Here is a 23325-nt window from a genome sequence, read left to right as displayed (position 1 = left end):
TCAAATGACTGGGAATACAAATCATATCACAATAATAACCCTGAAAGTTAATGGCCTGAACTCATCAATCAAAAGACATAGACTGGCAGATTGGATTAAAAAGAAAAATACACCAATATGCTGCCTGCAAGAGATTCATCTCATAGAAAGAGATACCCCTAGACTAAAGGTGAAAGGATGGGAAAAAACATACCATGCACACGGACACAGCAAAAAAGCTGGAGTATCCATCCTCATTTCAGATCATGTGGACTTCAAGCCAAAACTAGTCAGAAGGGATAAAGAAGGACATTACATACTGCTTAAGGGAAGCATAAATCACCAAGACATAACAATCATAAGTACTTATGCCCCGAACATTGGCTCATCCATTTACGTCAAACAAATTCTTCTCAATTCCAGAAATCAAATAGACCAAAACGCAATAATACTAGGCGATTTTAACACACCTCTCTCACCATTGGATAGATCTTCCCAACAAAAATTGAATAAAGAAACCATAGATCTCAATAACACATTCAACAATTTAGACTTAACCTAAATTGTTTAGACTAAATTTAACAATTTAGACTTATATATGTCTTAACTTAGACATATATAGAATATACCATCCAAAAAAGAGCGAATACACTTTCTTCTCAGCAGCACATGGATCCTTCTCTAAAATAGACCATATTTTATGCCACAAAGCTACTGTTAGCAAATACAAGAAGATAGAGATACTGCCTTGTACTCTATCAGATCATAATGGATTGAAATTAGAAATAAATGACAGAATAAAAAACAGAAACTTCTCCAATACCTGGAGATTAAATAATACACTATTATATGATGAATGGATAACAGAAGACATCAGGAGGGAAATAAAAAAATTCTTAGAAGTAAACGAGAACAAAGACACATCATATCAAAATCTCTGGGACACTATGAAAGCAGTACTTAGAGGAAGATTTATTTCATGGGGCACATTCAACAACAGAAGTAGAAATCAACAAATAAATGACTTAAAACTACAGCTCATAGCCCTAGGAAAAGAACAGACCAACACCAAAAGTAGTAGAAGACAGGAAATAGTTAAAATCAGAGCCAAAATCAATGAAATTGAAACAAAAGAAACAATCAGAAAAATTAACAAAATAAATAGTTGGTTCTTTGAAAAAATAAACACAATTGATAAACCCTTAGCCACACTAACAAGGAGAAAGAGGGAGAAAACTCAAATTACCAAAATTCAGAAGGAACAAGGAAATATCACAATAGACATGAGTGAAATACAAAACTAATTAGAAGCTATTTTGAAAATCTATACTCCAACAAAACAGAAAACCTCGAAGAAATCAACAAGTTCTTAGAGACATATGAATTACCTAAACTGAACGAGGAGGACATACACAACTTAAATAAATCAATTTCAAGCAATGAAATAGAAGAGGTCATCAAAAGCCTACCAACAAAGAAAAGTCTGGGACCAGATGGGTTCTCAGCCGAGTTCTACAAAACCTTTAAGGAAGAGCTCATCCCAATACTCCTCAAAGTATTCCATGAAATAGAAGAGGAGGGAACCCTCCCAAACTCATTCTATGAAGCTAATATCACCCTGATACCTAAATCAGACAGAGACATCGAGGAAAGAAAATTTCAGACCAATATCCTTAATGAACATCGATGCAAAAATCCTCAACAAAATTTTAGCAAATCGCATACAAAAATATATTAAAGAGATAGTGCACCACGATCAAGTGGGTTTTATCCCAGGGATGCAAGGTTGGTTCAACATCGGGAAATCAATAAATGTCATTCACCATATCAACAGACTTAAAGTTAAGAATCACATGATTATTTTGATAGATGCAGAAAAAGCATTCCATAAAATACAGCATCCCTTCATGCTCAAAACACTAGAAAAAATAGGGATAGTGGGAACATTCCTGAACATTGTGAAGGCCATCTACGCTAAGCCCATGACCAATATCATTCTGAATGGTGAAAAACTGAAAGCATTCCCCCTAAAAACTGTAACAAGGCAGAGATGCCCTCTTTCACCACTTCTTTTCAACATCATCCTTGAGACTCTAGCCAGAGCAATTGGACAAACCAAAGAAATTAAAGGGATACGAATTGGAAAAGAAGAACTCAAACTATCCCTGTTCGCTGATGACATGATTATATATTTAGAGGAACCTGGAAATTCCATCAGAAAACTCTTAGAACTAATAAGTGAATTCAGTAAAGTATCAGGTTACAAGATATCAATGCTCATAAATCCAATGCATTTTTATACATAAGTGATGAATCTTCAGAAAGAGAAATTAGGAAAACTACCCCATTCACAGTAGCCTAGAAAAAAATAAAATACTTGGGAATCAATCTCACAAAAGAGGTGAAAGACCTCTACAATGAGAACTACAGAACACTAAAGAAAGAAATTAAAGAAAACCTTAGAAGATGGAAAGATCTCCCATGTTCTTGGATAGGCAGAATTAATATTGTCAAAACGGCCATACTACCAAAAGTGCTATACAAATTCAATGCAATTCCAATTAAAATCCCAATGATGACCTTACAGAAATAAAGCAAGCAATTATGAAATTCTTCTGGAAGAATAAGAAACCCAGAATAGCTAAAGCAATCCTCAGTAGAAAGAGTGAAGCAGGGGGTATCGCAATACCAGATCTTCAACTCTATTACAAAGCAATATTAACAAAAACGGCATGGTATTGGTACCAAAATAGACAGGTAGATCAATGGTAGAGAATAGAGGACATGGACACAAACCCAAATAAATACAATTTTCTCATACTAGACAAAGGTGCCAAAAATATGCAATGGAGAAAAGATAGCCTCTTCAACATATGGTGCTGGGAAAACTGGAAAACCATGTGCAACAGAATGAAATTAAACCCCTATCTCTCACCCTGCACAAAACTCAACTCAAAATGGATCAAGGACCTCAGAATCAGACCAGAGACCCTGCATCTTATAGAAGAAAAAGTAGGTCCAAACCTTCAACTTGTTGGCTTAGGATTAGACTTCCTTAACAGGACTCCCATAGCACAAGAAATAAAAGCTAGAATCAACCACTGGGATAGATTCAAACTAAAAAGCTTTCTCACAGCAAAGGAAACTATCAGTAATGTGAAAAGAGTGCCTACAGAGTAGAATATCTTTGCCACTCATACTTCAGATAGAGCGCTATTTTCCAGAATATATAAAGAACTCAAAAAACTCTACACCAAGAATACAAATAATCCAATCAACAAATGGGTTAAGGAACTGAACAGACACTTCACAGAAGATGATGCACAAGTAATCAACAGATATATGAAAAAATGTTCACCATCTCTAGTAATAAGAGAAATGCAAATCAAAACTACACTAAGATTCCATCTCACCCCAATTAGAATGGCGATTACAAGAACACAAGCAACAATAGGTGTTGGCGAGGATGTGGGGAAAAAGGTCCACTCATACATTGCTGGTGGGGTTGCAAATTAGTGCAGCCACTCTGGAAAGCAGTATGGAGATTCCTCAGAAAGCTGGAATGGAACCACCATTTGACCCAGCTATCCCACTCCTTGGCCTATACCCAAAGGACTTAAAATCAGCATTCTACAGAGATACAGCCACATCAATGTTCATAGCTGCTCAATTCAGCATAGCCAGATTGTGGAACCAACCTAGATGCCCTTCAGTTGATGAATGGATAAAGAAACTGTGGCATATATATACAATGGAATATTACTCCGACATGAAGAATGATAAAATTATGGCATTTGCAGGCAAATGGATGAAATTGGAGGATATCATGCTAAGTGAGATAAGCCAATCTCAAAAAACCAAAGGACGAATGATCTCGCTGATAAGCAGATGAGGACATATAATGCGGGGTGGGAGGGGTTAGCATTAGGGTTAGGGTTAGGTTTAGGTGTAGGGTTAAGGAGGGTGGTACGGAATGGAGGAGGAAGGAAGGACTGTATAGAGAGAAAAGAGGGGTGGGATGGGTGTGGGGAAGGGAAAAAATAACAATGAATCAAACAACATTACCGTATGTAAATTTATGATTACACAAATGGTATGCCTTGACTCCATGTACAAATAGAGAAACAACATGTATCACATTTGTTTAAATAATAAAAATATATAAAATAAATAAATAAAATAAAATAAAACTCCCATTGTTGTTTAAGGAATAGTGGATTAATCAAATTAAAAGTTATACTATTTTATAAAAAATAATAAATAAAATAAAATTCTTTTGCATTTACTGAAAATAGTAAGTATGTACTTCTTATTCCACCCATCATTCTAACCTTGGCATATATCCCAGAGAATATAAGATGATGTGCACTTAGAAAATCTCTTCACAAATGTTTATATCATCATTATTTGTAATAGGTGAACTGGAAACAAATCAAATGACCTTTCAATTATGATTCAAAAAATAGAGCTTAGGCGCCTCCCATTGGCGTGGGCCCCGCCGCCGCCTGCAGCCCTGCGGTGGCCGCCTCCCGCGGTCCCCATGTCCGCCTAGGCCTTCGCTGTGGACCGAGATGGAGCCCCCGCCCAGCCCACGTCTGAGAAGGAGCCTGAGATGCCGGGCCCCAGAGCGGAGAGCGACGAGGAGGAGGAGGACGACGATGACAAGGAGGACGAGGAGGAGAAAGCCATTGGCAAAATCTAAAAAAACCTCTAGCAAAGGCAGTAAAAAAGAACGAAATAGTTCTGGAATGGCAAGGAAGGCAAAGCGAACCAAATGTCCTGAAATTCTATCGGATGAATCTAGTAGTGACGAAGATGAAAAGAAAAACAAGGAGGAGTCTTCAGATGATGAAGATAAAGAAAGTGAAGAGGAGCCACCAAAAAAGACCTCTAAAAAAGAAAAAGTGAAACAGAAAGCTACTTCTAAAAATAAAAAGTCTGTAAAAAGTGCAAATGTTAAGAAGGCAGATAGTAGTACCACCAAGAAGAATCAAAACAGTTCCAAAAAAGAAAGTGAATCTGAGGATAGTTCAGATGATGAGCCTTTAATTAAAAAATTGAAGAAACCACCTACAGATGAAGAACTAAAAGAAACAGTAAAGAAATTATTGGCCAATGCTAACCTGGAGGAAGTCACAATGAAGCAGATTTGCAAAGAGGTATATGAAAATTACCCTGCTTATAATTTAACTGAGAGAAAAGACTTCATAAAAACAACTGTAAGAGAGCTAATTTCTTGAGATAGAGGAGAGACAGATGACTCGTTTCCATAGATTTGAAGATCTGATTTATACCATTATACCATCAAAGAGAATGTATTTCCTTTTCTAAATCCTTATTAAGCATTGTGTTGGTAGGACTTACTGCTGACCTTTTTATCTTGAGTGTTACATAAATCAGTTGACCGTTTTAAATTGCATTTCCATGCAGTTTTTAGTTAAAATCTTGCATGGCAGTAATTGTTCCTTGCTTTTATAGCTGTATTTTGTACATTTTGGATTTCTTTATATAAGGTCATAGATTCCTGAACTGTTGTGGGTTTTAGTGCACTTAATATTAGATTGCTTAAGACATATTTTAATCAAGTAGAACAAAACTATTATAGGCAGCATTTATACATGCAGAGACTTGCAGTATTTACTATATTTTGAATACACATCTCTTCTGTCAGTGTGAACACTCAGAGGCAGTGTGCTTATCTTTAACAAGCAACAGCTGGCCAGGTGACTAAATTGGAACTTTTCTCCTGCTTGTGTACATATGTCAAATTGTCAGCATGACAGAAATGACAGATGTTATTTTTGTATTTTTAAAAAAACAATTTGTTGTATATAAAGTTTTTTTTTATTTCTTTTGTGCAGATCAGTTTTTAAATTCAATGTAGGTAGATATCTTTACACTCGTAAACTATGAAATGTCAGTGTTTGGCGAGACGGTGTGACAGCAGTGGAAGTCAGAATTCAGTGATGGGAACTCTGAAGGAACTGTCTAGTTCTGCTTTGCCTCCAAAGTGTCATCTGTTTGTAGTTTGTGTTAATTCTGCAAAAGTATCTGTGGATGCATTTTATATTAAGGACAGACCAAAATCAACACATCAAAGCTTCAAGAACTTTGGGAAAGGGTGGGAGTAAGTACAAGCACATTTGGCTTATAGTAAATGAGCTGATTTTATTAACTGCTTTTGACCATATAAGATGCTGATATTTACAGGAAACCCGGCCACCTTCATAATTATGATAAAACTACTAGGTATAATGCCAGAAGATAATGTGTAGGTAATAGCAGTTATCTCTGACAAAGAATTTCTCAAAAGCAATATTTTTAACAACAACAACAAAAAATTAATGTGGAATCAGAGAATGTGGGTTTTAAATTTTGGCCAATCAATATTCGAGGTGATCAACATAGGGACATTTCTGGTCCCATCCATGACAACTCCCCCCACCAAAAAAAAAAAAAGATCCTGTAATTGGGATGAAACCCAGGGGTGCTCCAACACTGAGTCACATCCTCAGCTCTTTTGGAGACAGGATGTCACTAAGTTACCCAGACTGGCCTCAAACTTGTGATCCTCCTGCCTTAGCCTCCTGTGTAGCTGGGATTATAGGCTTTCATCACCGTATCCAGCCCGCTCCTGAATTACAAGACTTACATTTTTTTAAATTAATGGTCTTAATCAGTTTAAACATGCTGCCTATGAGATATTTGATGTACCAATTGAGTGTTTAAAAATCTTTGCATCATAGAAATGTATAAATGATTTAACAGGTATTTTCACAGGTTTGTCTCTTGACAAAGTCAAGACATTAGGGAAAAGGTATACTTAATAAAAGTGAATGGAATAAGCAACTAAATGAGACCTAAAAAAAAAAAAAAAGAAATAGAGCTTAATATGTCCTTATAATGGAATCTTGCTTTATAATAGAAAAAAAAATGAACAGCAAAGCATTTACACATGCAACAATTTGAATGACTATTAAGGACGATATACTGAGAGGAAAAATACAAATCAAATAAGACAATAAGACAATATATGAATTATTTTCAAGTAGCCTTTATGAAATGACAAATATAGAGAATAAGAACATGGGAAGTGGTTGTCAGGGGTTTGAATACTGAGATGTTGTAGATGTAAGTAAAAATGGGAAACCCAAAAGAGTTCTGCTGTGAAGATATAGTTCCATATCTTGAATGTGGTGGTGATTATGTGAATCTATCCATCTGATAAAATGCCATAGAATTTCACACAAATGAATACCCCTCCCAGATTAGTGTACAGAAAAAGTGATGAAACCAAAATGAGATCTGTATCATAGGTAATTTGGTGGTACCAACATTACCTTCCTGGTTTGATAACATTTTATGTTTATAGGAAATATCACCACTGGTGTTATCTGGGTGTAGTGGGTATACAGAAACTCTCTGTACCAGTTTTGCAACCTTTGTTAGTCTGTAAATAATTCAGAAGGAAATACTGAAGAACAATTGAAATGTTGGTTTGTTGAATAGAGTACATACATGTATATCAAAGTCTCCATGAAAGAGGACATAGGGGATTCTGGAGAGAAGTTTGCAAACTAGGTTCCTAGGCCATTAGGAAATATCATAAGCATTCACATTCCCTGCCCTACAATTAAACAAATGTTAAAAATTTGTGTTCTTTCAATAGGAATTCAAAAAGTATAAACAATTTTATAGGTAGAACTATAGACTCAAGTCTGTATTTCTTCTCCTCTCACTGTACTTGCTTGTTAAGTTGTTAACATTATTCTGTCACAGGATGTTAAAATAAGAGTTTAATCAGAATGTCAGATGATAGAGGGTCAGGGTACAGCTTAGTGGTAGAGTAATTGCTTGGCATGGGGGAGGCCCTGCACTTCCAAACGAAAAACGAAAAGAAAGAGTATAGATACTATAGTGACAGGACATTCAGAATTCAAGTGTGAGGTTTCTGATAACTTCGTGAACTCTTAAGCCGTCAGTCATGTCAAGACTATAAAAACTGAGTGTTGAAATTTTATATGCGGAATGACTGTTGAATTTATTTTGAAGATGAACTCTCTCTCCTGCTCTCAACATGGGTTTTGGCAGGCCAAAAGGCATCAGAGAAGTGGGTGCATGCTACTGCTTCTTTCTTTTCCCACCTCCTAAAGTTCTCTTTGTTCTCTTTCTCTGTTATTTTATCTGTGGCTTCTGATACAGTAGGGCTGAACATACTCCCTGGGAAGAGGGTCAGTTGAACAGGCTGCTGACTTTTGGCTTGTTGTAAGTTGACGTGGCTGACTTTCTCTGATTTGACAGTATTTTGGAGTGGACTTCAACTATTTGTTGCAAATGTTATGTCAATTCCCACCACTTCAAGGTAACGCGACACACATTGTTTTTTTACTCGGCATTGTAAACTTCTCTTAATCCTGCCTAACTTTGTAAGTTAATACTTCATGAAATACTCCCCAATTATTCCAGTTTTGTCCATCTGTTTCCTCCTTTAGACCTTTCAGATACACACTGTAGAATAATTTTGGAAAGGACATAAAACAACGAAACCTGGGTTTATGGCAGCTCATCTCTGGGGTATAACACCTATGTGTCTTTTCGTTTAATGAATGTCAAAATAAGGATTCTTTCTATTAAAAAAAGATTTCAAGGGAGACTAGAAGGGAGATTGTAAGAAGATGAATTATAAAGGAGAAAGCTCTAGTAAACCCCATTCTAAAACCTAACATTCAGGGTTGTCCAGAACTTAGTTTCCAGGAAAATCTTCATGTATCTTTCCTTTCATTGAAGGAAACACCATGACTTTCTGCACTGCAAGATTGTAATACAGGGGTATGAACTTAGAGCAAAAATCACAACAGTCTTTGGGAATAAAACAATTCTTGGTATATATCCTTCCCTTTCCTACATTCTCTGCCCAGAGGTGGAGAGTTTGCCTTGGATGAAGGAGGGATGGCCTTTGTGGGACTGAGTGATGCCAGAGGACCCTGTTCTATCTTCTATATGTGAGATTCCTACAGGAGTTTGAGTGCAAGCTGGTGACCAAGGAAAGCTGACAAAGATACTGAACAGCCCTATGATGTCTTGTACATAACTATTTGAGGTATGATCCATTACCATAGTATTTCTTGATCTCTGTTCCATTTCCATTCATTCATCCTCTGTCATCCCATCCAGTTGGCCTCCCTGCAAGTCATTGTTGTTATGGATCTTTTAAATGAAAACTATAAGCCTAGGTAGCAACATCAGCTTGCACTGTGAGCCTTTGTAACTGAAAAATAAAGTATATGATAGGGTTACTAAGTATCATCATGGCCTGTCCCCACAATTTTGAGAATGTTTTTTTATCACAATAATAATGTACCCTGGGTATAATTTCTTTCCGAACCACAAAGGATCATATACAAGGTGAATACCCTAATCTTATTTTCCACAGGTCATTGGTTACTATACTTTCCATTCTTATTTCTTTCATTGTTATTAGGTCTGAGTAATAAAAATTTGCATCTATTTTTATTTTGTCACTGTGATCAAGTTGATCAATTGACTTCCCTTATGAAATGTGAAGAGTTTGGCACACACATCATTCCTCTTCCATCTACTTAATTAAAATTGTTATTGATTTATTTCATTTGGTATAGATGTTGAAATTTTAAATTTCATTTTCTGTAACTTCTTTTCTTATGCCTTATGGTCCAGGCAAATTGTTTGTCATTTAAAAAAATTTCGGATCTTCATCATGTTGGCTTAGGATCAGACTTCCTTAACAAGACTGCCAAAGCACGAGAAATCAAAGGAAGAATGGTATGGATTCAAACTAAAAAGCTTTTTCTCAGCAAAGGATACAATCAATAATGTAAAAAGAGAGCCTACAGAAAAAATCTAATTCCACAGGTACTTCAGATAGAGCACTAATCTCCAAAATTTATGAAGAAAGAACCTATAAAATTTTACACCAAAAATACAAAGAACCCAATCAATAAATGGGCCAATGAACTGGATTGACTGACACTTTACAGAAGAAAACATCCAGGTGATTAATAAATATATGAAAAACTGTTTCAAATATTTAGAAAAAAATTCAGTCAATTCGTTTAGCAAATATTCTATGGGAACCTTGTTATGGGCTCAGTTGTGTTCTCCCCAATTCCTGTTGTGAGGACCTTATCCTCAATACCTCAGAATATGATGTTTCTTTGAAGATGGTTTTTTTATTGCGGTGCTGTGGTTGGACCCAGGGCCTTATGCTTGCCAGGCAAGCACTCTACCCACTGTGTGATATCCCCAGCCCCAAAGATGGGGATTTTTAAAGAGGTGATGAAGTTAAAACAAGATCATTGAGTGGTCTGAATACAACGTGACTGGTGTCTTTACATGAAGAGGAGAGTAGGAAACAGACACAGGGAGGGAAGACTCTGAAAACAGGGAGGAGAAGATGGTATCTATAAGCCCAGGAAGTGGGGGGGTCTCAGAAAAAATTGAACCATTTAGCACCAAAAATCTCAATTTTATACTATTAAAATTGTGAGGAAAGGAATTCTGTTGTTTATTCTACACAGTCTATGGCATTTTGTTATTCCAGCCCTAGCAAACCATTACAGACCAACTGTTTCCCAGGTATTATTTTGGCAATTAAAGTTATAGTGTGACCCAAACTAGGCTATGGCCTTTTTGGAGATATTCCTAAAGTACTGAAGGAGTTCCCACCAAAAGCAAATGGAGACTGAATAGGAAAGAGTTCTGAAGGGGTCTTCATCTATTAGATATCTGGAGGAAGCAGTGGATTTGGCAATTAATGCATATGACTGAATGGATCGAAATCTCAGAATTAGATAGAAATGCATACGGGAATTTGGTCTGAATTAAAGGTTGTGTGTCAATTAGTGTATGTATTAGTCAGAGTTCTCTAGAGGAACAGAATCAGCAGGAAGTATGATTATAAAAGGGGGTTTATTAGATTGGCTTACAGGACTAGAAGCTGGATAATCCACAATGACCATCTGCAGTTGGAGAACTGGAAAGAGCAGCTGCTGCACAGTCGAAGGCACAGAAGCCCCAGAACAAGAAAGATCAACAATGCTACCCTAGTCCCAGACCAAGGCTTCTGGAAAGCACCTGGAGAACACTGGCAGAGTCTGCTTTGGAAGAATGAGGAAGCGAGAGTCTGATATCCTCAGATGATTGAAGCAGCCATCAAGAACCCATTCAAGAAGAGCTGAGCTTGCATCTGCATCTGCTTCCTTGTTCTTCCAGTTTTTATTCCATCCTATTGGGCAGTGCTGCCCACACTTAGGGAGGGTCTCCACTTCAGTTCACTATCCCACATTCCAATCATTCCTAGACATGCCCTCACTGATACACCCAGAAGCCTCTTAATCATCGGCATCTCTTCATCCAATCAAGTTGACAATTCAAATTAACCATTACAGTGCATAAACATGAGGAGGGGCAGCCACTGGGGAAAGAGGAAAATTAGGGAAGTGTGGTGTTTTATATTTCCAAGTGATGGAGTCATTTGTCAGTAGGTAGTGAGAGTAGCAACGGAGTAGCTGAGAAACTGACCTTTGACTTAGCAGTGTATAGTAATTGCTCATCCTTTCCCCCTTACATCTTTATTTATTTATTTTTTATTTGTTCTGTTTATACATGCATGACAGTAGAGCATATTCTGATGTATCATACATACATGGAGTATAACTTCCCATTCTTGTGGGAAGATGTGGAGTTCCACTGGTTGTGTATTCATATATGAACATAGGAGAGTTGCGTCTGGTTCATTCTCCTGTCTTTCTCATTCCCATCCCCCACCTCCCTTCATCCTCCTTTGATGGTTGCAGAGGAAGAGTGGCATGAGGGCCAAGTGGAGCAGGTGTAAGAGCAGCCGGCAAGGGATGACAATGGACTCCTGGACACACCAGCTCTCAAATGAAACACCACCTCAGTGGAGGGGAGAGTTTTAATAGTGACTGCAGGCCATGCTATTGAATAATCAATCATCAGTGTTTCTGTATACAGACAATTAAAAGAAATAAGACAAAATGAATACCAATCACATCTTCTGAAAAAGAATCATGAGAATGATGAAAACAATATGAAGACTGAACAAATAAAAAATCGTAGTAGAAAAACTTGACCAGCAGTCCTAGAGACTGAACTAATGAATATGGGGATTTAGTATATGATAGTGGTTGCATGTCAAAGTACTGAGCAAAATATGGACTATTGAATGAATGGGACTGGGACAAATAAGTATCATCAAAATGAAATAAATAGTTTCCATATGATGTTGCGATAAATCCAAACATGCTAAATACTTAGTAACAAATAATAAAAATATAATTGTACCTGTATGTATTAGAAAATTCACTTTTAACTCAAAGTGAAAAAGACTTACAAATTATAACATTAAAACTTGAGGTCCTTTGCCCATTTCTTGATCAGATTATCTGTTTTTTGTTCTACCGAGTTGTTTGAATTTCTCATATATTTTGTATGTTTATGCCTTATAAGATCATGGTCTGCAATATTTTCTCCTATTTTTCAATATAGGTTGTCTTTTCACTTTACTAATTATTTCATTTGCTGTGCAGAATCTTTTCTTTTTTATGTAATCTTATTTATCTCTTTTTGATTTTGTTGCTTGCACTTTTGGGGTCAAATCCCAAAAGTCTGCCCAGACCAAGGTGTAGTCCCCCCTCCCCACATTTTCTTGTAGTAGTTTTAAAGTTTCAGGTCTTATATTTAAATCTTGAGGCCACTTGTGCCACTTAGCCAAGTAAGTGGTGACTGCAAAGGAAAAGTTCTTGGAGGAAATCCATAATGCTACTCCAGGGAACACTGGGAGATTAAACAGCCTGATTGCTGATAGGCGGAAAGCTTTAGTGGTCTGGATAGAAAATCAAACCAGTCATAATATTCCTTGAAGCCAAAGCCTAATCCCAAGCAATGCTCTCTTTAATCATAAGAAGACTGAGGGTTGTGCAGAAGCTGCAGAAGGAAAGTCTGGTGTCAGAGGTGTTTTTTCCATGAGATTTAAGAAAAGAAGCTGTCTTCATAACACAGAAGTTCAAGATGAGGCAGCAAGTTCCAATGTGGAAGCTGTAGCAAGTTGTCCAGAAGATCTTGTTAAGATGATTGATGAAGGTGACTACAGATTCAATGCAATTCCTATTAAACTGTCAATGACATTCTTCACAGAAATAGAAAAAACAATTATGAGAGATATTTGGAAAATTAAGAGATCCAGAATAGCCAAAGCAATCCTTAGCAAGAAGAGTGAAGCAGGAGATATTACAATACCAGACCTCAAACTATACTAGAGAGCTATAGTAACTAAAATGGCATGATATTGGCACCAAAACAGGCACTTGAACCAATGGTACAGAATAGAAGACAGAGAAAAACCCACATAAATACAGGTATCTCATACTTGAAAAAGGTGCCAAAAACATACATTGGAGAAAATAGCCTCTTCAACAAATGATGTTGGGAAAACTGGAAATCCACATGTAGTAAAATGAAATTAAACCCCTATCTTTCACCCTGCACAGCAATCAACTCAATGTGGATCAAAGACTTAGGCACTAGAAAAGAGACCCTGCACCTAATGGAAGAAAAAATAGGCCCAAATCTTCACCATGTGGGCCTAGGACCTGACTTCCTTAACAGGACTCCTAAAGTGCAAGAAGTAAAATCAAGAATCAATAAATGGGATGGAACCAAATGAAAAAGCTTCTTTTCAGCAAAGGAAACTATCAATGATGTGAAGAGAGAACCTACTGAGTGGGAGAAAATATTTCCCACATGCACCATAGATAAATCATTAATCTCCAGGATTTATAAAGAATTCAAAAAACTTAACACCAAAAAATGCAAATAACCCAATCAATGAATGGACTTAGGAACTGAACAGTCACTTCACAGAAGAAGAAATACAATCAACAAATATATGAAAAATGTTCAACCTTTCTAGCAGTTAGAGAAATGCAAATCAAAACTACTCTAAGATTTCCTCACTCTGTTCAGAATGGCAATTATAAAGAATACAGTTGACAATAAATGTTGGTGAGGATGTGGGGGAAGAGATACATTCATCCATTGCTGGTGGGAAAGCAAATTGGTACAATCATTATGGAAAGTGGTGTGAAGATTCCTCAAAAACTTGGAACAGAACCACCATTTGACCCAGTTATCCCACTCCTCAGTTTATACCCAAAGAACTTAAAATCAGCATACTACAGTGAGGGAGCAGCTCAACTCACAATAGCTAAACTGTGGAACCAACCTAGGTGTCTTTCAGCAGATGGATAGCACATATATATATATATATATATATATATATATATATATATATGAATACTACTTGCCTTAAAGAAGAATGAAAAGATGGTATTTGCCAGTAAATGGATGGAGCTTTAGAAAATCATGCTACACAAAGTAAGCTGATTCCCGAAATCTAAAGGCCAAATATTTTCCTGTATATGTGGATGCTAATTCACAATAAGGGAAGGGGAATAGGTAAGAATAGTTACTTTGGATTAGGCAGAGGGGAATAAAGGGAAGGGAGGGGATATAGAGGTAGGAAGGGCAATAGAATGAATCAGATATTATTACCCTATGTACATATATGACTACATGTCTGGTGTGATTCCACATCTTGTATAACCAGAAGAATGAGAAATTGTACTCCATTTATGTGTGATGTATCAATGTGCATTCTACTGTCTGTATGACTAATTAGAACAAAGGATTGAAAATAAAAAATAAAAATAAAAAAAATTTCAAAACTTAAAAGGGTGGATCTCCTAAAAGTCAGAGGGAGATCAGTAGAGGAAAAGGGACCAAGAGGTAGGTGGAAGGCAGGGAGGGGGGAAGTGCCAGGGAGTGATGTGTGCTAAATTGTATTGTTATAGTGTGTGAATATGTGAATATGTAATAACAAGTTCCATCAATATGTACAACTATAATATACCCATCAAAATGTGAAAAAATCAAAAGAAAAAAGAAAAAAAAAGAACCTTTTGATGGAAGAATACAGCTATAGAGGAGATGTCAATATCTGACTTCAGGTCTGGGGTTGTAGCTCAGTGGTAGAGAACTTGCCTAGCATGTGTGAGGTACTGGGTTTGATCCTCAGCACAACATAAAAATAAACAAATAAAATAAAGGTATTGTGTCTATCTACAACTAAAAATATTTAAAAAAATCTGACTTCAAAGTTTTCAAGGACAGCCTACCTCTCTAATTGTGGGCTAATGCAATTGGTGGCTCTAGGTTGAAGTCATTGCACCAGTATTTACCATTTTGAAAATACAATGGCCTTTGTTAATGACACTAAATCTACACTGCCAGTGCTCTGCAACTGGAACAACAAAGTCTGAATGACAGCACATCTCTTTTCAACATGGTTTCCTGAATAGTTTAAGCTCACCATTGACATCTACTACAGTAGAAAAAAGATTGCTTTTAAAATGTTACTGTTAATGTACACAGTCATCCAAGGGCAGAAAAAAAATCAGGAATGAAATAAAAAAAATACTTTGAGGTAAATGAGAGCACTGATACAGTATATCAAAACCTCTGGGACACTATGAAGGCAGTGCTAAGAGGAAAGTTCATTGCACTGAGCTCATTCATTAAAAGAATAGAAAGTCAATGAGTCAATGATCTAACATTACATCTCAAAGCCCTAGAAAAAAGAAGAACAAAGCAAGACCAAAAGCAGCAGAAGACAGGAAATCATTAAAATCAGAGCTGAAATTAATGTAATTGAAACAAAGTTAACAGCTTGAATACCCCATTTTGAAGCCTGAGAGCACCAAAATTACCAGGTGAAAGTTTCATGTGTCCTTTTATTTTTTTTCTCCCTGTGGACCCTACAATTACTTGAATATCAATGTGGAGTTATGTTGATATGAACTGTGAAGAAAGATAGCAGTGGATTTGGAAATAAGGACATGATAAACTCATATCTTTCCTTCATTCTTCTTGCTGGATATGGTAAGCTGGCTGCTATTGAAGGAAAGAGTCTCTTGGTATTGACAGTTGCTAAGGGACAATTCTGTGCCTGGAGAAGTGCCAGCAGGAGCTGAAAGAATCTTTTGTGCCTGAGTGAGGCATATCAAGATGCTGGACAGACAGACCTGCAGTTTCCTGTGCAGAGACTTGCTGGAAAAATGAAAGCGTGCAGTCTGTTGAGTCAGGTTCCTCATGTAAAGTTTCTCAACATTTGATGTGACTCTATTCCTGTCTTTCAACCCCTGCCACCAACCACATCCTGTCCTCTTTCCTGTTAAGTGATCATTGTCTTGTCACTTCTTGTTGCCACCTGACAAGCAATGCCCAGTAATGTGAGCTGTGCTGGGAAGCTTCCTAACTGAGGAGAAAGCAACTCCCCTTACTTGTCACTCAAAGCTCTCCATGGTCTGACCCTTAGTTGTCTTTGTGAAAGTAGTAATGGATGGAATCATATTCATAATTTCCTTCCAAATGGCCCAGAAATGTATCAAATAAGAGATGAACGACTTCCTAAATCCTGTTTGCTAGAATCAACAACTTCTTGAAGATTTTATTCTCAACTCTTTCATTAGTTATGATTATAGCTTTGAACAGTAAATTTTAAAATTTATTTTCAAATTGGTCTGTGTCAACAAGTATATCATTGATGCCCCTGAGAAATGAAAGAAGTTGGTACAAATACCAGCCTTGCTGGGTTCTAAGAACAGGCACGGAGAATGTGAAAATGGATTTTACCAGATTCTTTCCCCAGGTAAATTGGCAGTGGAGAGTGTGTGAGATAGTGAATATAAAATCAAGTCATGAAGTTTAAGTGTGCAAGGAAGGAAGTGAGGAAGGGCTGGTCAGTGAGACATCAGTGTTGGGTCAAGAGAGTGAACCCAGAAGGTTATGGGAATGTCATTGGAACAAACACTCTGGGGAAATCAGTTGTACAGATCAGAGGGGAGGTCATCCAGGTGATCTTGAAGCTGAAATTTTAGAGGTTACATGGATGTGGGTGAATGACAAGATGCAGGAATTGTTAGAATGGAGTGGATGATGATGTTGAAGGAGTGTCCAGAAGATGGAGGGGTTGGGGTGCTGGATTGTCCATCTAGGTGGCTATTGGATTTACTGCATATGAGGATAGACTCAATTCTGGAGAATTCTGTAAACTAGGCACTTGGGCCACAAAATAATATAATAAACCATCATAATCCCTCCAGTGACATTAAGCATATGTTGAATTTTTAAAATTTGCCACAAATTTCTTTCTAAAAAACAAATAAGACTATAGATACAAATAATGGCAAAACCTTGTTACTTTTTCCCTTTGTGGTTCTTCAAAATTTTGACATTTGTGTGCATACTCTGTCACATGTGTAATAAGACATTAATAAAACAAGTTTAATCTAAAATCAATAATCTAGAGAAAACACATTTCAAAAGTTTCAAGTTGACTTGCAGAATTTAATAACAAAGTTTCTCATAAGTTTATACAACTGTTAATATAATTTCCACATTCAAATACAAAGAGATGTAGAATTTGATTTTTATGTGAGGACTAAAGTGTTGATTTAACTTAAAGACGAATCATATTTCCCATCTATTCTTGGGGTTTCTCCACAGGCCTCCTAATGATGGGGAAAATCTTTTGCCAAGGCTGCATAAATGATGGGATCACAAGATCCCCAGGGCCGACTTTCAAGTCAGTCCTCAGGCTGAGCTGATGACCTCACATCAACACTCTCCGCCTGGGCATAGGCTGCAACACTGTCACTCTGTTCCCTCCCTCTTGTAGGGCCCTCACCCACAGCCAGACTGTACTGTGGCATTTGGATGTCAGGGGTTTCTATGGGTTACAGAATCAGCAGAATCTAGATTCCGGAGAGCGCTGGATGTGGAGCTGGGATTTTGAGTTCTGTGTACTGAACCATGTCATAAGAGCAATGGATATATTTGGTTGTGAAATTTGAAAATTTATGGATGGAATCATATTCATAAGTTTTTATTTTTACTCTCTCCTGAATACTCAAGGGTTCCTTTGTTGGTTACTTGATCTGAAACTAAATCAATGGGGTGATAACCTGGGATCTGTTGAGATTTGCTGTGCTGTTTGAGCATCTTATGAGGGCCTCTCCTATTTGTCTGAGTTCTTTCTGGAATGTATAACCACTGGTGTACCAATAGTCCTGCTCATTTTTATCAACTTAAATTACATAACTATGGAAGGATCATTTTAAAAAAAATTCTGGTCCCCATTAGTAGTGACCATTAGACTGAGAGAAAGTCCCAGAGAATAATTGGTGCAAAATCTAGAGGCTTACATTATCTTCCAAAACCTAATATGTCTGTGAACCGTTAATAAATGCTTTCCAAGATTCTTTCCACATTGAAGTCAACACCAAGATTGCATTGTCAAACTCAGAAGGTTCCCACCTATTTCTGATCTTTACATTAGAATGACAAAGAGCTCAATAAACACCAGTTTTCAAGGGTAAAGGCCATGGTTTTCATTTTCAGAACCCAAGGTCAATTTCTCACCATGTCTGCGACAAATGCCTTCTGAGGGCTTATCATAAACCCACTGAACTGTTCCTATGCAGACAGGGAGGTTATCTTTAAGTACGCTGTTTTCCCAAACACCTGATGATTTAATGAGATCTATAGAACCAAGCTGTCTACCTGCAGCAATAACCCAACCACAGCAAAAGACTCCCACAGGAACACGGACTGAGAGAAAAGTAAGGAATCTTTGTTTTCCTTCTTTTAAAGCTATCATGTATAGAACCATCATGTTAGGGTTTGAATCTTTGATGTACCACAGAAAGCTTATGTGTTAGGCAGTGAAGGAGTGTTCGGAGGTAAAATGATTAGGTGAGAGAGCTGTAACCTCATTAGTGGATTAATTCAGTTGATGGGTTGGTAATTTGAATGAACTGTGAGGTGGTAAATGTAGGCATGGTTGGAGGAAGGACACTGGGGGCATGACTTGGGCACAATTTCATTTCCCTGGCTCCTCATTCTCTCTCTGCTTCCTGCTGCCATGAACTTCCAGCTTTCTTCCACCATAGTCTTCTGCCAAGATGTTCTGCCTCACCTCAGAACTAGAGCAATGGAGTCGGTCAACCATTAAATGAGACCTCTTAAACCATAAGCCCCAAATAACCTTTTTTCCTCTAAGTTGTTCTTGTCAGGTATTTTGGTCACAGCAATGAAAAGCTCACTAACCCACATTATATACAGTGTTTTCTGGTTTGGAGAGAGATTCTTCCCATTACAGTGAAATTAAAAGTATGGAGCACTGAATAAGAAAATATTTAAATTTGATAACATAGGGCATTTATTTGTATAGAAAAGTATATGGTTTACTTTACTTTCAGAATAATATTTTCTCTGAGAAAACATTAAAAAAGCAGATTAAAAGGAATCCATCCATTTGAAGACAAGGAGGAATCGCTATGGCATTTCAGGGGCATGAGACAGAACAGTAGAGAAAGGTCCAGTGGCAGGGCACATCGAATGACGAGGTCAGAGGCCTGTCATCACTGGTGAACTCTGCAGCCTGACGTCTCCAGGGTTCCCTGAAGAAGGCTGCCTCCATGTTCACCCTCAGACGTGTCTTGCAGAGCCCTCTGTGGAAACATCGTAGAGGTCTGCTGCTTCAGCCACTGCCTGAAGGAGCCAACAAAGATTTGGGGTTGGTGCAGCGGTTAACGGGGCCAGATGAAGGCAGTGCAATGAATTCACAAAACAAGTAGCTGTCATCACTTGGAACCCACAACCCAAGAACCTTTGGATGTCATCAGGGGGACTGCAAGAGAGGAAGACTAGGATCAAAGAGAGGATGGTCACATAAAGCCTGGTCAGTTGTTCCCCCTGGGACCACATGGGAATCCCACAGGCAGGTCAGTCTTCCTCAGAGAGAACCACAAAATAAGAGTGTTAGTGATGTTATAGTAACAAAAAAGCAGGGTATTGGCATAAATAACAGAAACACAGACCGATGGAATAGAATAGAGGTCACAGCAACAAACCCAGCCAAGTACAGCCATACAATTCGACAAAGATGCCGAAAGTATCCGTTGTAGGAAAGATAGCCTCTTCAACAAGTGGTTCTGGGGGAGCTTGATATCCACATGTAGAAGATTGAAACTAGATCACTCTCTGTTACCCTGTGTAAAAATCAAAATAGATCAAAGATCTATGTAGGCATGGGTGATGATTTCCTGAATAGAACTACAGTAGTCCAGGAAATAAAAGCAAGAATTGACAAATGGGGATTATATGGTATTAAAATGTGCATAGCAAGAGAAACAACCAACAGAGTGAAGTGACAACATGTTAATGGGAGAAAGTCTTTGCTATCTATTCATGGGAAAATGTCCAGAATATATAAAGAACTTACCAAACTCAGCTTCAAAAGAACAATTAATTAAAAAATGAGCAAATGATCTAAATAGACACCTCTCAAAATAAGACGTACAGGTGGCCAATAAATGTATGAAAAAATGCTCTACGTTTTTACCTGCCAGGGAAATGCAAATGAAAACTCCCTTGAGATTCTACCACATCACAGTGAATATGCCTCAAACTAATAATAGAAAGCCCAAAATAAGACATTTTAAAAAAACCCAAAATGTTATTTACATTATGAAGAACTAGAACACTTATACATTGCTGGTGGGAATGTAAAGTAGTACAACCACCAGGTAAAACAGTATGGAGATTTCTTAAAAAGCTAAAAGGAGAACTAACATATGACCCAGCTATAATACTCCTGGGTATATACCAGAAGAAAATGAAATAAGATACTATCTAGGTGTGGTAGCACATGCAGGTAATCTCACTAACCCAGGAGTCTGAGGCAGGAGGATCTCAAATTCAAGGCTAGCCTGGGAAACTTAGTGAGACTTGGTCTCAAATAAAAAAAAAATAATAAAAGGACTTGGAATGTGGCTCAGTGGTAAAGTGTCCCTAGGTTCAATCCCTAGTATCATAGACAAAAAAGAGAGAAACAGGAATCCATCTTTATTGTAGTACTATACACAATAGCCAAGTTATAGAATCAGCATAGGTGCCATCAACAGATGAATGGATAAAGAAAATCTTCTCAATATACACAGTGGAATATTATTCAGCTATAAAGAAGAATGCAATGTTGTAATTTCAGAAAATGGATGTAACTGGAGTACACAGTAAGCAAAATAAGCCAAATGCAGAAAGACCAGTATTGCATGTTTTCTATCATATGTGAAAATGAAACAACAACAAAATGACCTGAAAATGGAAGAGGAACTATTAGAAAAGGGGAAGGAGGTGGAGAGGAAATGGCAACAGAGGGTACTGGGGGTGAGGGGTGGACATAACTGAAACATGATATATGCATGTTTGGAAATCCAAACATGTGAAATCCATTAATTTGTACAATTAATAAGTGGTAATATGTATGATAAATAAAACCTTTAAAAAAGAATATCAGCAATATGTTGATGAAGCACTTGATGCCAATTAAAATCAGAGTTCCCAAATAGGAAACCACAGGTGTACCCTTACAAAATACTAGCAATGGGGATGGAACCCAGAGCAGGGAACCTCAGCTCACATCCGTCTTGTGATACCATCAGTATCAGAAGGGCCCCAGGAGAAACAGTTGGGACTAGATGCTAATGGCCCTGAGCATGCTCAAGTTTATAATGTAGGGAAAGCTTATCATAGTGATATAGGGGGAGGAGATGGAGGTGTGATGGTAGAAGTTGAAGAGTTTCTCCACATGATAATCAGGAAGCAGGGAATGAGGAAGTTGACCTGACCAGGTTGAGATGTAGACTGAGATGGTGTTCCTGCACAGGCAGAAGCCCAGGAGCCACAACTAAGCTCAACTGAGAGATTCAGGGACACCCGCCCCCCCCCCCCCCCAAAAAAAAAAGAAGGATCCATAAGATTAAGGGATAAAACTCTCTTGGGGTGGGGTGGGGCAGAATGAGAAAGCCAAACTAGCTCTTTGTCTTATTAACAGACATACCAGAAAATTGGGAGTTAAAAAGTGGACTAGGGAGATCCAAGATGGCGAACTAGAGGGAAGCTGCATTCCTTGTCACTCTGTGATTCAGTATTCAAGAAGAGAAAATACTGTTTCTCTGTGAGTCAGTCGTCACTGCCTACCGATACGCTGCTGTTTACCGATTTGGTCCACTGCGGTCACCTGCAGTCTCCCAGCATATCTCCTGACTTTTGACTGCGGATAGCTCACTGACTGTGGCCCATCATCCTCCATTTGCCCATTTGCCCACCTTTTGCCTGCTCATTGCTCACCATCTGGCGTTCACCTGCTGATCATCTGCCATTAGCCTGCAGACCACCCACAAACTGCCAGCAGATCACCTGCTGCCCTCTGTTGCCCCCTGTTGCCTGGAAGTCCATTGTTGCAGTACCCACAGGATTGGTTACATGTGGCTGCTGCCATCTTGAGACAACAGCCAGGGCCTACAGGTGTTCCACTGTGGCCACTGTCATCTCCGGGCATGGCCACCTCAGTCTGGGGACTCAGGCCAAGGCCTGGAGATATATTGGGGTACCTTCAGGTCTGGTTGCACCTGAAGTCTTTCTGCTTGGTGTGGTAGTGGCTGCCATGTGGCTGCCTCTTTGCAGGGTTGCTCCTTTGTGTGAGATCATTGAGATCTTGGCATAGTAGCAAGACAGGACCTGGGAAAGCTGAAGCCCAGGTCCATCAGATTGCTGCTGGGTTTGTGTGGGCCAGTCTGTGTCTGGCAAGCCTGTGGAAACCTGGAGACTAGGGGCAGTTCCCTGCAGAGAGCACAGGTTGAAGAAACTGGAGAAAACTGGGCTCTCTCCAGCTCAGTGAGTCCTGAGGTGTGCAGGGATGGAAGGGGCCAGCTACAATGGGTGGAAGGACTGTAAGAGGGTGTGAGTGCATCTTGCTGTCAGCTCACCCACCCAATCAGTCTGGCTGGACTGGACTGGAGCAAACATCAAACTGCAGACAACCCTACCTATTGGTAGAGAAGGGAAGCTGAAAAACTTGTTGAAAGCCTATGAAATAATCACTCAATTTTCCATTGAGACTTCCCTGTTTTCTTCCCCCTCTCTCCACACCTCTTCTATCTTTGAATCCAAATATTTTTCATGCATCAATTTATTGAGGAATGGGGTTTCTGAATTACAGTTTTGTTGTGTATTCTTATATTTTTACTTTTTAAAAAAATCTACATATTTTTTTCTCTCACATACCTGTCTCCCTGGTTCTCTTTCTCACTTCTCTCATACTAGCAGCCAAACTCTAGTAATTCCTCCCTCATTCTAATTATAAAATTTTACTTCTATATTCTCTCC

The 23325-nt window shown here is 38.2% G+C and overlaps 1 protein-coding gene across 1 annotated transcript; it reads left to right on the top strand.

Moving 5' to 3' along the window:
* Positions 1-4524: 4524 nt before the first annotated feature.
* Positions 4525-6403, top strand: LOC306638650 (uncharacterized protein). The gene has a single exon (XM_079101885.1). The coding sequence runs from the start codon at positions 4551-4553 to the stop codon at positions 5217-5219; it is 669 nt and encodes a 222-aa protein (XP_078958011.1). The 5' UTR covers positions 4525-4550; the 3' UTR covers positions 5220-6403.
* The last annotated feature ends 16922 nt before the right edge of the window (positions 6404-23325 follow it).

Source organism: Sciurus vulgaris, assembly GCF_902686455.1.
Source record: "Sciurus vulgaris genome assembly, chromosome: 11".
NCBI classification, from domain to species: domain Eukaryota; kingdom Metazoa; phylum Chordata; class Mammalia; order Rodentia; family Sciuridae; genus Sciurus; species Sciurus vulgaris.
The sequence above is the reverse complement of the archived record's forward strand: the minus strand, read 5'-3'. Positions and strand labels throughout refer to the sequence as shown.

Excerpts from the sequence above, each read along its gene's own strand:
- LOC306638650 (XM_079101885.1), top strand. The coding sequence starts at position 4,551 with ATGGAGCCCCCGCCCAGCCCACGTCTGAGAAGGAGCCTGAGATGCCGG.